This window comes from Cyclopterus lumpus, chromosome 15 (genome assembly GCF_009769545.1).
Source record: "Cyclopterus lumpus isolate fCycLum1 chromosome 15, fCycLum1.pri, whole genome shotgun sequence".
In the NCBI taxonomy this organism is placed as follows: domain Eukaryota; kingdom Metazoa; phylum Chordata; class Actinopteri; order Perciformes; family Cyclopteridae; genus Cyclopterus; species Cyclopterus lumpus.
In genome coordinates this window covers 13,157,711-13,175,572 of record NC_046980.1, presented here as the reverse complement: position 1 = coordinate 13,175,572, position 17,862 = coordinate 13,157,711, and the positions used below count along the sequence as shown (strand labels likewise).

At 38.8% G+C, this 17,862-nt stretch overlaps 2 protein-coding genes across 2 annotated transcripts; both read right to left on the bottom strand.

The window, feature by feature from the left end:
- Nucleotides 1-3,449: 3,449 nt before the first annotated feature.
- Nucleotides 3,450-10,652, bottom strand: LOC117744391 (rho GTPase-activating protein 19-like). The gene is made up of 11 exons (XM_034552627.1): nucleotides 10,577-10,652; nucleotides 10,044-10,297; nucleotides 8,360-8,440; nucleotides 7,601-7,810; nucleotides 7,262-7,488; nucleotides 7,096-7,182; nucleotides 6,481-6,546; nucleotides 5,993-6,205; nucleotides 5,812-5,907; nucleotides 5,156-5,268; nucleotides 3,450-4,677 (listed from the first exon to the last, which is right to left on the bottom strand). Exons 1-11 carry the CDS (start codon nucleotides 10,621-10,623, stop codon nucleotides 4,668-4,670), a joined length of 1,404 nt encoding a protein of 467 aa, XP_034408518.1. The 5' UTR covers nucleotides 10,624-10,652; the 3' UTR covers nucleotides 3,450-4,667.
- Nucleotides 10,653-13,704: 3,052 nt separating this feature from the next.
- LOC117744301 (pyrokinin-1 receptor-like) lies at nucleotides 13,705-16,994 on the bottom strand. The gene is made up of 6 exons (XM_034552497.1): nucleotides 16,845-16,994; nucleotides 16,550-16,646; nucleotides 15,507-15,712; nucleotides 14,938-15,159; nucleotides 14,682-14,859; nucleotides 13,705-14,141 (listed from the first exon to the last, which is right to left on the bottom strand). The coding sequence occupies exons 1-6, from the start codon at nucleotides 16,992-16,994 to the stop codon at nucleotides 13,705-13,707; spliced, it is 1,290 nt and encodes a 429-aa protein (XP_034408388.1).
- Nucleotides 16,995-17,862: the final 868 nt, after the last annotated feature.

The window sequence follows — 17,862 nt, the reverse complement described above, 5'->3', positions numbered from 1 at the left end:
CATTCTCGAGATCCCTCTTTCATTCCCTTGATTCCATTCACAATACAAATCTAGCCCAAGTATCTTTCTTTATCCGTTTTTTTTTTTACTCACTCCACTCATTTTAGGTTTGCCTCCAGGCAAACCCCTAGAGAGAGACCCAACCTGCATGACACTGCATAACCCCTGCCCGAAGGGAGAGGCTGTCTGTGTGTGTGTCTCTCTCTGTGTGTGTGTGTGTGTGTGTGTGTGTGTGTGTGTGTGTGTGTGTGTGTGTGTACATACTGTATATACATGTAACGAAGGAGAACACCCCGGGGAAGAGAGGAATCAACACCTCCGTCCTTGGAGGCAAAAAAACGGAATAAATAATGTGTAAATGTAGATCAAGTGTGGCCACACACACAGAAGCTGCAGCAGAGAACTGGAATGCAAAAGCACAATTATGCATGATCTGTTGGGAAGGCAGACCACGGCCATACAATTAAAGTTAGCACAATATTTTCAACACAGCATCGGCACAGGGACAGAGATTATATCATTATATACACAAATGAAAAGACAAACAGCTACAACCAACCAGACCTGCTTTGTTATTTGGATTTATGGCAATAATGGCACATAATTCCTTTATTCATGCCTTTAATGCTTTATTTACTTTATAGGGAATCTTAATAAATCTTATTTTGCAATCGTTGACATTTGGTTAAAACAAGAGTCCAGACGCTGTTGACAGTGTAATTGTAGCTTCCAGGAAACTTTTCCAAATGCATATTGATTCACTTCGTGGAATTGCAGACCAGTATTCTAGATGTGGAGCGGAAATACACTTCTCGTATTTCTAGGTTCAAGCCAAAGTGCATTGTTTTCAGCAATCCACACAATTAACTAAATGGTCACACTTTAAAATTAAGTATGCTGAATTGAGAGAAGTTACAAAGGAAAAAGAGCAACAACAAGCACTTCTTGCATAACTTTCATTGCACCAATGTGTAATGATTAGTTTCTAAATATCTGTGAATCTGCATAATGATCACCATGAGGAACTCTTGATGAACGCTGGATCAGCTGCTAAAAGGCACAAAAGCAATACTTAGATCGCTATCCTAATATTCACACATATATATTAGTTACTAGTTTAACACCCCCTTGTGTAAGGCAGTGCACTGGCAACCAAGGAGGGAATGGTAAGTTATTGGTTCAGTGCCATTTAGCACCCGATTCAGCATTGATCAAGAATGATTCATTAGGTGCTCATCTGGAGATCCACAGATATCTAGGAACTACTTATGAGACACTGGCTCAGATAATGATTTGGAAAGCATCAATCAGTTTTTGTGTTGTCTGCTTTTGTCCAACCAACTATATAATTCAGAGTGAGTAAGGATACTATTCATTAATCAGACGTTTGGTTGCTTTGAAACTATTTATTTAACTGTGTATTTTTAAACTTAAAGTAACTAAAACTAACCAAAAACTAAGAAACACCTCAGCTATCCAGCCATGGGTGTACTCTGCTCAGCTCGAGCCACCGGGTCACTGTTCAAGTTCTACAGAGTGCTTTGCTGCAGGGTGGATCCCTCCAAACATCGTCCAAGAACCCCGTTACCTCGAACTAACAAAGGGAATCAGGCAAACATCTGTCTGCTTTGCTGCTTGACCAACTGGAAATGCATACCTATGCTGAGGTGTGTATGTCTTATGCAGGGTTACTTACACACACATACACACACACACACACACACACACAAGCTCTATCTGTGCCAGTAAAAGTGTCAGTGCAGTGCTGATCTTCCTTCCCTATGAATGGCTAATTAAAGAGGAGACAGTGGTGTTTAGTGGTAATGGGGTCTGGGTGGTAAGGTCCCTCTACTCTCAAAGTCGTGATAGGAATGTACACAAATATACAACAGGAATTATTCTGCTGCTCTCAAAGCCGTGGGAGGGCATGGCAGCAATTTACAATTAGTCTGGGAGAGCAGTTTGCAAAACAGAAGAGCTCACCAACAATTGACTGATGAAGAAATAGGCGCATCTCATCTAGCCCTGTGGAGAACAATACATTTTTTCCTGCAGCTTGTAACAACACTTTTATTAAGAAGGAGCTAGCAGCTTCTCTTGTTTGAATAGAGGAATTAATTTGTTAGTTCAACTGAGGCGTGCTTGATAGAGAGAAAGAAAAAAATGAAAGAAACCAAATTTAGCATCTAGAAGATTCCACAGCATGCTTCAAACCCAAACAAGTTTCATCCTGCTGGAAAGATTTTTCCACTGTCTATTGTTGAAAAAAATAAACTATACAGAGTCTACACAAATATTTTAACCTTGATTTGTCCCCCTCCCCCCCCCCCCCCCCTTTTAGTGTGGCATTTCTCTATCTGTAGGTCTAGAATCTAGACAGAATTAGTTCCCTCTGAAAGTCATTTTAGTGCATTCATTTGAAGCCAAATCACGACTACTCATCATATATGCTTGTGGGTTCGTGTGCACATCAGATAATGTAAAGTTGATTGCAGTATGTCTGACTCATTTTTACAGTCATTATGCTCATTTTCGAGTAGGAATGCTAAATAAAAAACCCTCCGGAGTTTAGGCTGTAAAACAATACTATTCCTATTATGGAAGCTGTCTGGTGTATATTTACAGAACCTGAGGAAAAGCAGACCCGTTTTCAGACGTTTACAACGTATACTTACAATACCAAACATGCATTGACATGGACACCATAATGACACACTGAGACATTCCTCCTATTGGAGAGCGGCCTTCACTCTTACTATCCACCCACTCACGAAAATATGTTCAATTTGGGAAAATCATTTACTGCAAACAGCAACCATGTGTTTGTATGTTTACCTTTGGTGACCTTGTGGGTATATTTAGCCTAAAACTGATTAACATTTAATTGTATTTTGACATCTATTGTCACATTTGATTTGTTTCCTTTCCATTTCCTATTTGCTGCAATGGCCATTATAAGCATAAAAGTTTTCAATTAACTTGACGACTGTTTTCTGGCTGAACTTGGATCACTTACATTTAAAGTTGGGAGAGCTCAAAGGAAGTTAGTTAGAGAAGTATAAAGTAGTATGTCTTGCCCTTAAGAGAAATATTGTATAGATGTAAATAGGTTTCATGATGTATTTCAGTTTTTTGTTCATTAAAATATTGAGTGTTCTCATCAAAACTTATTTGGGGTATTTAACAGCACACGAGTAGCTAAAAAGCAGATCTCTCTCATAATGATATCTTCTCTATTTTCACCAGATCAGAGGGATGTTGCACCTCAGGCTGACTAATTATTTGCAACTAAACAGCGTCACCTTGTGGCTGCAAGTAAAACAGCATCACAAGCTTCAGAGAGGAACACTACTTATATTCCAGAAAGGAAAAGTGACAAAAAGCCAAAGAAGGTTCATAATTAAGCATTCATCCTATATGCGAACACTTCAAAAGAAAAGACACCCACATAACTCAGCTTGATGTCTTTTAATTGCAGTGAGTTGCATAGCTTCACAGTAGTATCAATACATCAGTGGACATGTTGACCAATCGTCACGTTATAGTTGAATTGTAACAGCTTAGCGACATGAGTAACAACTGATCTAAGAAACAACAAGCAGGTTTAAGGAGCTTAAACTCTCCCGGAAAGCACCTGGGTTAACAACCACAAGAGAAGGCAAACAACACAGTTCTCTTCATTAACCTCTGAATATAAAAATAATTGAAAATCATAAAATGTCTTGCTCTAAATAATTGAATAATTCAATACAAGATACAAGTGCGTATTAAGCAATAAAACTGTAAAATTCACAATTAAAAAACCCGAGCTGAAGTTTAAAGTAGCAGTAGTTTTGAAGTATCACAGTAACCTTTAGTGTCACTGAAGGTTTGAGTTAGTGGAAATGGCAAAATCTATTAATATAATCCAAAACAAGATGGCCCTTTATAGCCTTTAACTATGTATCTCTCAAACTCCATTAATCTTCACTGCCTTATTCTACTGACACTTGAATATATTCTTTAAATCAAATTCACCACACACTTAAAGCTATCTGGAATTTAAAGAGAAAATGTAGAATACAAATTACATTAAGTAATTTAAGATATATTTACTTTAAAAAAAAGGCACATCCCAGAATTTACCACTTTCCTAATAAAAGTATTGAAAGCTCTGCATTGACTGAGTATAAACCTACTATAACTTACAAAAAAATGTAACATTTAAATAGAAAAAAACCTGCATATCACATTGGACCAATACATTTGATGCACTGGATTCCAGGACTTAAAACATTTCGAAAATAAATACATAAGTTTGCAAATGAAATGAACATGTTTCAGTCAATGGTAAAGCTAAATAGCCACAAATACATGTCACTCACATCCTGCTAAACATTGTAAAAGAACAAGAACGACTGGGTAAGAAAACTGGTACATTTCATTGATTTACAATAATGCATGCAACATCCTCACTGGTGTCCTTTAACCCCATTTATGTAGGTTACGTAAAACATGCTCGACTGCAAAGGAAATGGGGTGGTTTCCTGCCATCTTACTAACCTTTAAGAAATAAACTTCACTGCCTTGCTTTACACTGTTTAGTTTGTGTCGACACCACAGATAATTTAATACCCCTAACATAACAGTCAGCCTGATGTTTCCTTAGTTGTGAAGAGTGCAATCGGTTAGAGAATCCTGGACGAGATGAAAAGAGAGAGAGAAAGAGAGAGAGAACGATTAGGTCATTTCTAATCCTTTCAGCAGCGTACGTCAGGCATCATTAACAATGTAAGCACCGTAGAGTCAAAGTGAGGCCAGGCTTGTCTGTGGTGAACCACAGACCGATGGCTGGAAATGCCAGAAAACTCTTTCAACACGGCCATGAGGAAAACTACTTGTCACTGGAAGATGACACTTTTAGGAGGGAATTGTGCTGTCCCACAATTTAAAATGTGACATTTTGATTGGTTTGGTTTGAATACAAGATAATTACTACTTGAGTGCTTCTCCATACATGTCCATCATCAAGGTCATTGGGGAATATTATTGCCCTACAGGACCACGACAGTAGGCAATGAGGTTTTCTCAACGTGATGATGTAGATTCTCCCATGTTACACAGGACAGTCATTCTAACACTCGTTTCATTTGTGGTGCATCAATGCTATACTCACTCCTCCACAGCGAGTGTTTTCTCTTGCCTGGCCACCGATTGGCAGCTGGGTAGAGGACTCTGCAGACTGCTGTTTTCTTTCTCTGGTAATACTTGGCTTCCCAACACCTTCCTCTGTTTCATAGACAAAAGAATCATTACTGGAAGATTTCTAGAGGGTAGGGCGGTATTCATTATACCATGTAGCTTTTTATCAAAACGCACTATAATATACTTCTAATGTATACAATACCATCATTATTATTGAAAACATTTGTATAGAAACAAATAAGGAAATACAGTCACAGAACCTTTAGAAAGGTGCCACTTAAAAGTATTGCTTTTCCTCAAAGAAGAATGTATGGTTGAGTATTAATCAATAGTATAATGCCGCTGGTATCATGTCTCTGTGTTGAGACTCAAACAACACAAGCAGGCTGCCTCTGCCGTGCCTGACATTGCTGTCTGACTTTGCAGTCTTAGTGTTCTAAGCAAAACATTATTCAGTAGCACTAGTAATGTATCACCAATAATAAAACACTCTATAGGATACCTGAATTGACTGGCTTTGTCAGTGCAAGTTTACTTTAAAAGATTCTTTGTTTAGAATCTGAACACGATGGAATGAAGGCTGAAAGGTGAAGGCTATCACTGCACAAAGGAGTACTGTCAACAAACCTTGATAATTCCCCCCAGAGATCGTGAACGCCAATGTTTCCTGCTGAAGGGTGTCCGTGAGTCAGCCGAAGGGGTCAGCAAAGGCTGCTTATCAAACTACACACAAAAATACAACACACTTTAGGTGCTAGCTTGCAAATAGTTTTCTGTATGTTCTTTCTCCTCACAATGGGTACTGTACCTGTCTGATGAGCTTTTTCTTTTTGGCAGACTCAGGCAGGTTGTTGACCTGCTGGTACAGCTCTCTGAGGGCACATTCAGTGTAACTCTGCGTAGACTTAGTGGGGGTGCTGCTGACCTCACCACTGATTGTTCTCATGGAGGGAGAAGGGGAGGCAGCCGTTATGGCAGATATGAGCCCATCTTCAGTCCCAGAACAGAGCGTCAAGTCATCCTAGAGAGGTCAGACACAAAATAAGACCAGATATTAACAAATGTGTTCTCACTGCAACCCCAAACTATTTTCAATAGATGTGGCCACAAGACACAGAAGTAGCAGATACGAGTCTCCAAAAGTACCTAAAATTAACCAGACACTAAGTTTACTGGTTTCAAAAGTTAGAATGGGAGTATTGAAAGTAGCTTTATGGATTCATTTAACACTTTTTATTTTTATTAAGATGAACTTGCTGAGAAAAAGAAGAAAACACAAAGAACCAAAACACTTACCTTTGATTGAAGAGTTTTTGATCCTGTGAAGTACAAGCGAGTATATTCTTTGATGTATGTAGGTGCCTTCAATGGAAGGAAACATGTCAATGAAATCCCAATTAAAGATCATTGTAAATAATGAATCTAGTGTACAATAGATTAACGTGATTGGCATTTAGAAATGTATGAACTCACCATGAACAATGGCGTATTGAAGCTGCTACTTTGAAGAATATAGTATGTGTACAATAAAGAAGCTAAACAAACGGAATATAACTTAATCATTGATCTCTAAGAGGCTGCTGATTAGAGGCACTGGAATAAATATAGCTTTTGTTGTCATTTCTTTTACATGCAAATTCTCTATTCTTTCCGATTACGCTGCCTGCATTCATTATAACCCTGGCAACAACAATGAGATCACAGTGGAAACATCTCCGACACATGGTTGTGATACTACATTTATCTTTTCAAATGATATCCAATGAGGAAAGCCTCCCTGTGTTTTTTTATGTGAATGTAAAGTTGAGCAGAAAACAGACCTTAACAGATAAAATCATCTCATGCTGTTGTTCTTATTTGACAAGGAAGAGCAGAGAGAAGTCCAGAGAAACAGTTTGTAAAACTGCTTACCTTGAACAGTTTCTGCGAGTGCCTGATAAGGAACGCAATGCCATTATTCAGTTGCTCGATGTTTTCCTGCAGATCACTTGCCATCACCTGCAACATAAATAAATAAATAAATAAATAAATAAAACAGTACTTAGCAGGTAGAACAAAATTAACCTACGGGCCTTACATTTTTGGGCCAGATGATGTGTGGAGCAAACATTGTGGCTAGATTGATAGCGGACATCTTGTTGATGTGCTGATTTCGAGCTGTGTGGTACAGCAGGTCCAGCAGCAGTTTCAACAGGCTGCGGTTGGCTGGTGGGAGCAGCATGAAAAGCAGCTGAAATGCTTCAATCTGGAGTTCCTTGTCAGGTATATTCGTCTTATCTCCTCTATCATCAAAACGAGTCAGATCTGGACACAGCACATAAGAGAATTGTTACAAAAGAGTAAGGGGTACACTAATATTTGATTTTCCAAAAATAAATCTGGCCATGACAAGGATCTGTGTATCGTCAACCCACACCTCCAATCTTCAGGTGGGCATGATAGTGTCTGTGCGTGAGCAGAGGCTCTGGCAGCTCTCCCAGGTAGGCTTTGAGCAATGTGGCCGCATCATTGGGGTGGAAGTCCCCGGTCTCTAGATCTATCTCTGCCCCAGCATTCAGCATCTCCTTCAGGGCTGCCTGCCTTAGGCTGTGGCCTGGTACACGAAACAATCCCTCCACATGAAGGTCTTAGGGGTAAGAGAGACATATGGTGACAGACAGCCAACAAGGAGGGGAAAGAAATATTTGACACAGAGTGAAGAAGACAAAAGGAGACAAAAACTCAGAAGTGAGGAGAGGGACAGAGTGAATGAAATGGCAGGAGGGAGACAGCTGGGGCAAAGAGCTTTCAGATGAATTATTGACCCAAGTATTCGCTCAGTGTCTATTTTCACTGAATTACATCATCGCTTTCTAGAAATAAACCATGACCTCGTGATTATTCACTGCTTTCCAACTAAGTCAAAGTAGTAAGAGTTAGGATAGTCTTTTATGCCAAACAAATCCAATAATTATAAGTAGTAATAATACAGGCTGAAGCAATTCAACTAGGTATATTAAGACATTATTAAATCAAGTAATTGTGATGTTTGTCTGACACAAATACTATCATCGCTACAGACCTGTCACCTCACGCATGAAACATGCATGTAGTCATGATATCTCAAACCGCTTTGAATGAAAGTGTCCTCTAAATGGCTGACATTATGCATGTTTATTAATATTAAGATACTCACTTTTACTCAGGTATTCAATTAGCTGATAGATCTGTGCTATTCCTTCTTCAGTTAATGGTGCCCCAAAAACAACTCCTTTGTCTGAAAGTAATCAAATGTCACAATGAGAGTTTTTATAAAACTGTATTGATTCCAAAGCCATTACACCATTCATTAGCTTCATTAGCCCCCTTTTGACATTTCACATGGACCTGCTGCAATTCTGCAACAGGGTGCAGGGATGCATGCAGGGATACATTCTGTTTCTCAGAGACCACAGTGACATTAAGTGTTTTGTCTAACCAGCAACATAAACAACCAACATATAATGCAATTATATCCTACATAAAAGGAACAATACAACATCCCAGGAATATATATATATATATATATATATATATATATATATATATATATATTATCGTTCAGAAGTTTGGGGTCACCCAGACAATTTCGTGTTTTTGACAATCCCTTTTACCTTGTAAAAATCTCCCACTTTACCAGCACCAAAGCAGCCCCAGACCATCACATTACCTCCACCATGCTTAACAGATGGCATCAGGCACTCTTCCAGCATCTTTTCACCTGTTCTGCATCTCACAAATGTCCTTCTGTGTGATCCAAACACCTCAAACTTTGATTTGTCTGTCCATAACACTTTTTTCCAATCTTCCTCTGTCCAATGTCTGTGTTCTTTTGCCCATTTCAATCTTTTCTTTTTATTGGCCAGTCTCAGATATGGCTTTTTCTTTGCCACTCTGCCTAGAAGGCCAGCATCCCGGAGTCGCCTCTTCACTGTAGACGTTGACACAGCATTTTGCGGGTACCATTTAAAGAAGCTGCCAGTTGAGGACCTGTGAGGCGTCTATTTCTCAAACTCTAATATACTTATCTTCTTGCTTAGTTGTGCACCGGGGCCTCCCACTTCTCTTTCTACTCTGGTTAGAGCCCGTTTGGTTAGAGCCCTTTTGTCTACTCTCTGAAGGGAGTAGTACACACCATTGTAGGAAACTTTCAGTTTCTTCGCAATTTCTCGCATGGAATAGCCTTAATTTCTAAGAACAAGAATAGACTGGCGAATTTCACATGAAAGTTCTCTTTTTCTAGCCATTTTGAGAGTATAATCGAACCCACACATGTGATGCTCCAGATACTCATCTAGCTCAAAGGAAGGCCAGTTTTATAGCTTCTCTCACTAGCATAACTGTTTTCAGCTATGCTAACATAATTGCACAATGGTTTTCAAGGGTTTTCTAATCATCCATTAGTCTTCTAAGAACACAATGTACCATTGGAACACTGGAGTGATAGTTGCTGGAAATGGGCCTCTATACACCTATGTAGATATTTCATTAAAAACCAGACGTTTCCACCTAGAATAGTCATTTACCACATTAACAATGAATAGAGTGTATTTCTGATTAATTTAATGTTATCTTCATTGAAAAAAAACAGTGCTTTTCTTTGAAAAATAAAGACATTTCTAAGAGACCCCCAACTTTTAAACGGTAGTATATAGGGTGGAGATACATGCATTGCAAGTCTTAATTGAACACATGTAGTTTGTGGTCTGTTGATATTGCAACAGTAGTTGCTTTATAAGTAGCTAACCTTCCTAATGCAACCGAATGACACAACACAATAACTTAACTCATAACATATTAGTCTAAAACGGCGTTTCAAAGACATGCTCTGCTGGCCTCACCTTTACGTTTCAGGAAGTTGAAGGAGCGGAGAAAGCCAGCGGCGGAGGGCAGCTTAGCCTCGGACTCTCCGGTGAGCTGGGAAAACGCGTCCCCGGGAAGGTCAATGAGACGAGTGATATTACTTAGTACCAAATCCGCAAAGGCCTGTGGATGCTCGTGTCGCAGCCGCTCCACAAAGAAGTCCGGGTTAAAGATCACAGGCTGGCTCGTGTTTGGCTTTTCCTGGCTGATAAACATGCTGCATTGTGTCGCCCTGTGGTTGGTAAACACGGAGATTGAGCTGGACTTCATTGGAATAGTCATGCTTCGGGCTGGTACCTAACATGTAACTATAAGTTAAACAGATATGAGCGGCGGCATACCAAGTTGTTGCTAGGTTAGTTAGCTAACTTAGTTAACTAACGTTACTCTACTGAATAACGTTAGGTCACAACAAATATATTGTTTTAGCACTCACAATAATGAAAAAATACCCCTCATAGTCATTTATGTGTCTGTTAATTTGAGGAAATATTCAGGGAAACGTTTGTACCTTCTGCTCAGTTTGTGATTGTTGTGAGGATCACTTCCAGCCGCCATCTTCGTTTTAAATCTTCCGCTGTTTAATCTGTAGTCCCGCCTACTGCGTTGTGATTGGCTGAAATATACGCACGTCAGGACCGCTCAACTGACACATAATTGACCTCTTTCATTAAATATTTAAAAGTTAATTTATTGTCATTCTACACAGGGTTGCACAACGACATGCATGTTGTCGCCTCTTTATGCTGCACAAGAATTAACAAAACTAAATAAAATGGTGGCTCTGTAGTCTGATTGTGTGACAGCAGTGCAGCTTATGTCTAGTTTACACTACGTGACTTTAGCCCTGATTTTCCACAGACACCTTTTGAAGCTCCCGAACAAAAGTCCCGCATCAGAAGCAAAGCCGCTGAGCAAGTGTGTCGACTACAACATCAACATGCATGGCAACGCCTGTTTTTTGAGCGTTTTATTGACAAAACTTTGCATTTGAAATTAAGTGTGAACTTGGCTTTACCAGATGGCGGCAGAAACAGAGCAACATCAGCATTGTCCTACAAAAATGTTGAAGAGATAACTACTTTCAGGAAGTCATTTGATCTTATGTTCATACACAAATGTTTATTAAAGCAACACAATCCTATACCACTGTGTGTCCTTTTCAGAATGTGTGTGTAAGTTAATTTATTCTAATACATCCAGTCAGTCAACCCATCTTATGCATTTTTCACTTGTCTTGGCATTGGATTATTCATTCCTCGCATCTAGTTTACATTTTTTTGGAAAATGTATTTTTAGTTCAATGAACTCCATTGAAAAGTTAAGACGAGGTTTTAGTCAGGTATGCCTCCAGAACCTGAGTAGTCTATGACACATCATTTTCATTACACTTTGAACATCGGCAGGCAAGTACTATCACATTGTTTTGTGTCTGTGGGTATCTCAGAGTTAATGAAGATGTGCCACCCTGCCACTACCTTAGACACGCCCCTGCTAGGTAGTAATTATTTGCAATGAAAGATGAAAAAAGAAACGGATGCTGTTTTTGTTACCAGTCCTTTTTTTTCTGCCAATATCAACAGTACTGTCGGCAACTACTATTCATGCAAAAGAACAGAGATGTACGAAGTGTTCCTTCACTGACCATTTTGTCCATTCCCATATCTCTAGATTGAAAAATCAATTGTTATGTAACCTACAGTTCTGTGAGCAATACACCTGAATAATTATCTTGAACAACATACTTAATATATCAAACTCAACATATAAATACACACCACCATATCCTGTTCAATCATTTCTGTTGAACAGGATCACACTTACATTGAATGTCTTCACATCAGTCACAATAATGTAAGCGTCTAAACACGACACATATTGTTCTAGCTCGACAAAAGAACAGAAATAGTACTCGACATTACTACAATTTTACAAATGTTCGAGACATAGTAATCACTTTTACAGAAAAATTGCTTCCAGCTTTCAACAACACTTGAGATAGAAGAAGAAGAAATGTACACTTGTATTTATTCTCTTTATCTTCTCTGCATTTGAGCCATCCTTAGTTATTAAGGAGCAGTGGGCTGCAGTGAAGCGTCCGGGGAGCAACTGGGGGTTCAGTGTCTTGCTCGAGGACACTTTGACATGCAACTATATGGAGAGAGCAGGGATTGAACCGGGTACCTTGTGGACCACTCTCCCCACTGAGCTACAGACGATAATCCTGTTGTGACAGAATGTTCAGAAAAAGGCAGCTTTGTGGGGAAAAATTATTTAGTTTTTGTATTTCAAGGTGATACATTTTTGTCAGAACCCAATGATGTGTTCCGAACACACAGAAACCTATTGTAATGGTGGATTTCTACTCTAAATACACCAATAAATCATTGGCGATAAACTACAACTAAAATACTTTACTCGTATATGTATTATTTATTTCTGTTCATTACAATGGAATTCGCGTTTCCAATCTGAACATGACAATAACACCTAATTAGACGTGATAAATTAGTGACCTTTTTTTAACAAACGTTTATCTTTTTGCAAGAAAACATTCATTATTCATTTCCTTATTTTTCTTTCGGTGACATTTACATCCCCCAAATCATTTCAGTGGACGTAATAATAAATGAAATATAAAACCTGAGTAAATGCTATGAATGTTTCTTTATAATTTGGACATATAAGTAATCTAACATCCTATGTTTACTTTAAAGGAGCTGTATTATTCTGAACAGTAATATAGCAGCAAACAACTGCATGAAGGGCTAAAAATGTCAGAGAGAGATCTCAAACAATTGATGGTTTGACGGTGCAACAGCTCTAAGCCCCATCAAGGTAGCGTTATACATGGCTGCATAGTTTGGTCAAATTCGTATTTATACTGTTTCCAGCCCTTTGAGTCTCTCAGACTCAACCATTTACCAGGTGACATCAGTTAAGTCCCTGAGGGTTCAGGACTAAAGGCCTTAGGGGGACATTGGTATTGGGCTATGCAGTCAATGGGTACAACACATGCAGAGTTAAATCTGTTCTGCACTTTCCCAAAGGCTAACAAATGTGGCGCATGATCATAGAACATGGGTATGATTGATTCATTTAACTGAGGTGTCCGCAGGGAGGGTGTCAATAGCAACCTACTCTATGGGTGAGAATCACAATCCTGCAATTATTGAACATATCTTTAATAAAAGCCCCAAAACAGATGCTATTTAAAAACACTGATCGCTATCAATTCAAGCGTACCCAAATATCACCTGGGAGGACACCGTATCTTTAATTATAGCATCGTCTGCTGCAAGCTTGTATTTCTATTTACACTGCACATATGTCATACGCCATAACTCCTTTGGGGTCAAAGACTGTCCTGGACTTCATTTGATAGGCTTGCTTGCCTCACGATCATCAATGCTTTTTGAAAAAGGTTGTGAGACTCTACTGCAGCCCACTTTAAATGATGTGGACCACTAATATTGGCTTGTATACATCCAATCTAATAAGGGTGTGTGTTGTGGTGGATTCAGAAGACAGTACCGGTAATCATAGAACTAGACATCCCAGAAATGTTATATCCATTGAATTAGCTGGGGGATCTGAACACATGCCACATAGCATGAAAGAGATAACAATTCAGATTGCTTATCGCTGTTGCTCATTTTGAAAGGGGCTTTCATTGCTATTTCCATTCTTCTGATCGGCTTCGTTAGTGATTGTGTTTCTCTTTTTGGCCACATTCTCTCTGTAGCATTCACCATGAATCCTCTTACTGGCTGTTGTGGTTGCTTCTTCATGAGCACTTCTTTGCCACGGCCGAGGCACGTTCCCACATTTCCAGTCGAAGGTAGGCCTGAGCCTTCCCAGAGTTCTCCAGCACGCCCTGCGAAATGTGTGGGAGGAAATACAGAACAGCAGCGGGTCCAGAGCACTGTTCATATACCACAGTGGAAGCGACAAGTACCATTTCAGGATTGTGTAGACAGAAAGGACGGTGTCGGACCACACAACCACGTAGACCTGCATCAGCGACGAGGCAATGTCTGGAAAGTTGCAAACAAAAAAGGACACCAAGACTGCACCTGGAAGACACAACATAGAAGATGTTACTCGCTCAGGTTAAGTGATCTTTACATTAATTGCAGTAACTAAGCAATTACTAGCATAATTGACTAGTATATAATAAAGGGCATCATCAGATTCTGACACAATATCATGAGGTAACTATGTATGGCATCAACAACACCTCATAGAGAGTCCATGAAAAGTTGACAAAAGCAAATCGTTTTCAGCACAACAGTCACGGATGAATTTAAGACCATGACGGACAATGAATAATTACAAAGAATGTGTTTTTTGCCTGCAAATGTGTGTGAACCTAAATTAACAGAAATTAATGTTGAGCTCAGTGCAATTTAATTATTGTCTGGTGGACCAACAGTAAAAATAGTCACGAGGGGTCCAGCATCACCTATTTTGTAAGGAAAGTCTGTGTCCCCCTTTTCTGGACACTTAGACCTTTATACGGTCTTCATCAGACTAAGGAAAATCCGAGCACTTGGGAGGTTTACTATGCCACAACCTCAAGACATAAACACAATGTTATTATTTCCGTGGCTCACCCATTAGTTTTAGAGCTCTCTTTTCATTTAAAAGTAGCTTTCCATTCTGATGGCACTGAATGTCTCGTCTTCCTTCTGGATCCGGCCGCGTTAGACCCATTATTCTTCTTTGACGTCCATTCCACTTAAGGTAGAGCAGGATGAGCAGATAGAGAGTACAAATGGAGACCAATGGGACCTGTTGAAGAGGCATGTTGAGTGTCTGCATTTGATGCAGATGAGCAAATGAAAGCCTCTCAAAAAGCTCTTATCTTACCAGAAAAAAGATTCCTGCTCTCAGGAGTAAAGCACCTTTGTAGATGTGTGCAGGATCAGGCTCTGTCATCTCACACATGGTGGACACGTGAAAGGCTTCTTTTCGTGTAGCGGCGGTGTAGTCCAGGATGCAGGCAAGAGCCTGGTCATAGACCAGAGCAAAGGGTACAGCCGACACCAGAGATATGATCCAGATAGAAAGAAGGCATGGCAGACGAAACTTCTGTTGGAAAGGAACATACATATATAGAACAAGTAAAAGCATCCCACTGTGCTTTTTTTATCTGCCCAAAGTTGAATCATGTTTCCCCGAAATATAATAACAATATTATTATTAATATTATTATATAATATTTTCTCAGAAATGTCTACAGTATGAACATGTTTTGAACATGAGAATGCCCTGTAGTTGGACACAACTACACTATCTGCCTACGTATCTTGATACAATACTTTGAGAATGAACAAGGAAAATGTTTATGAAGTTTGGGATGAAACCAAACATGTTGCAGACAAATGTAGTAAACAGCATTAAAATACAACCATAAGCTTTTTTTGCAAGAACTCAACCTTCAGGCTGGAGACAGACCACATGGTGTGGCAAATGGCTGCATAGCGCTCCATGGTGAAGGTCATTATAACCCAGCTTGTGGTGGCACAGTACACTTGGCGCACCATGAAGTAGAGTTTGCAGACTGTTCGGCCCAGACGCCATGGGTAGCTCTCCCAATAGTACCGATACAGTGTTATCGGGAGGGTCAACAGCTGCAAAATGTCTAAAGTTTAAAGAGAAAAACAACAACATACATTTAGAAAATGTGCACTGAGAATGTTCCTCAAAGTACGCAAAATACACTGCAGTCCAGGACAGACAATAAATAATGTAAATCATTTGTTGACATTTAGATTAAATGTGTGCACATTACAAACAATGTTAATTTGAAATGGAATTGAATTAATCATTTTAATTTTCAAGTTGTAAATACATTACTCCATGCCCAAATTAAATGCACGATGAATGATTTTCAGTGTACTAACCTGGCCATAATGAAATGAAATGTCATGAATGGGGCCTGTTGATATAATTCAGTGAATGTGTCCTTTAATATCCACTGATGTGAACAATGAACTGTCTATTTCACACTTAGTCCCATCAGAAATAAAGTATTGTACATACAAATCAATTTTCACTTTCATTGAATTTTAAACATTGGGAGTCCTGATTTTCTATAAAGTGCTAGGTAAGTGAGTGAGTAGCTTTATTTTTCAAAACATAATGCGGCAAAATGTGTTAATATAACAAGCAGGAACAATGATATAATTAGATAGATAGATAGATAATCCTTTAACATATCAAACATAAAGCACCCTGCTACGCTGCTCTTAGGCATTTAACGCACATTGAGTTATAGGTGAAACACTGTCTGCAAACAGGTACGGACGTCTACTTTCATCCGACACAGAACATTTAATCAGGACATTCTGCAGACACTTTAAGGAAAAGCCTTTATGTAAGATTGTTTAAAATGAAAAAAGAAATAATGTGACCTTTCCAAGACCACAAAGATGACACTTTCTATTCTGCTATTGAATTGAGTGGAAGCGTAGTGTACCTGATATGACCAGGCTGATAAGGTAGAAACGAATGGCACTGCCTCTCATATGAGCATCCATGAGGAGGGTCAGCATGCTCACACCATTGAGTAAGATCTGTAGAGCATGAAAAAATAGCATTTAGTGAGAATGAAAAGATGTGTGTTGTTTGCTGTCGGCATATCATTAACACTGTATGACTATAATTGTGTCTTAGTTACTACTGTATTTTATCACATATACCACTTAGTGTTGTAATTCTGAAGGTAACTTTAATAATGTGTGGAGTGTGTCTAGTAAAGTGACTGTTCATACTCCAGACAAGAAGACGATGCTGTAGAAAATGGTCATGGGGACGGCGACAGTCAGTGGCTCCCTTTTGGAGACACTTATCTGGAGCTGTGGCTTCTCACTTGGCCTGACATTACAGCTGAAGAGGAATGAAATCTGCTCCGAGAGGTTCATGGTGCGGCAGCTGGTTGAGAACTAGAAAAATATTATAGAGAAATATATATATATATATATATATATATATATATATATATATATATATATATATATATATATATATATATATATACACACACAAATAATGAGAAAATTCCAAGATTAAATAAATAAATTGAGAATGATGCTGACATTAGCAACCATTCTTCAGGTCAGATGTTATTGTTTTAAATGAGTCTGCTTTTAAATGAGTCAAAAAATAATGCTGATTAACCTAAACTTAAATGAATAAAACATACATTTAGGATAAGGTCACTGACACAAACTAAATAATTTAGCAAATAACAGACTATATTTATAGTATATATATCTGAAGAAGATTAACATTAGAGATCAGTGTGCACACAAGCTATCCTGAACACATTCACTCAACCTGTTGCATTTTCAGAATCAAATCATGCCACCTTTTGTGAATATATCATCAAAATTGCAGTATGGATTTATTTGAGATCACAGAGTGCATGTAATTAAATTAATCTGTCAAACATTACATTTAAAAAAAAAAATAGAAATCTAATTTAAATTAAAATCAGAGCACACGCATACAACCTGTCACACTGCCAGTTGCAAAATATTTCAGCGCCATTATTGGTCAGTTCATGAATTGGATCAATAATGTGTAGACTTACCTGCTAGAGGAAGAAAATATAGGGTGATGCCTTGCAGCTCCTATCACAAACAAAAAATCGCTCTCTCTTGGTGTGGACAGAAGTCTTCCAGTTGCGTCTAAGATGGTGCTCTCTCTCCTCTCCCTCTCTCCCTCCCTCCCTCCCTCTCTCCCTCTCTCCCTCCCTCCTCTCTCAGGTCACAATACTACATTTGAAAT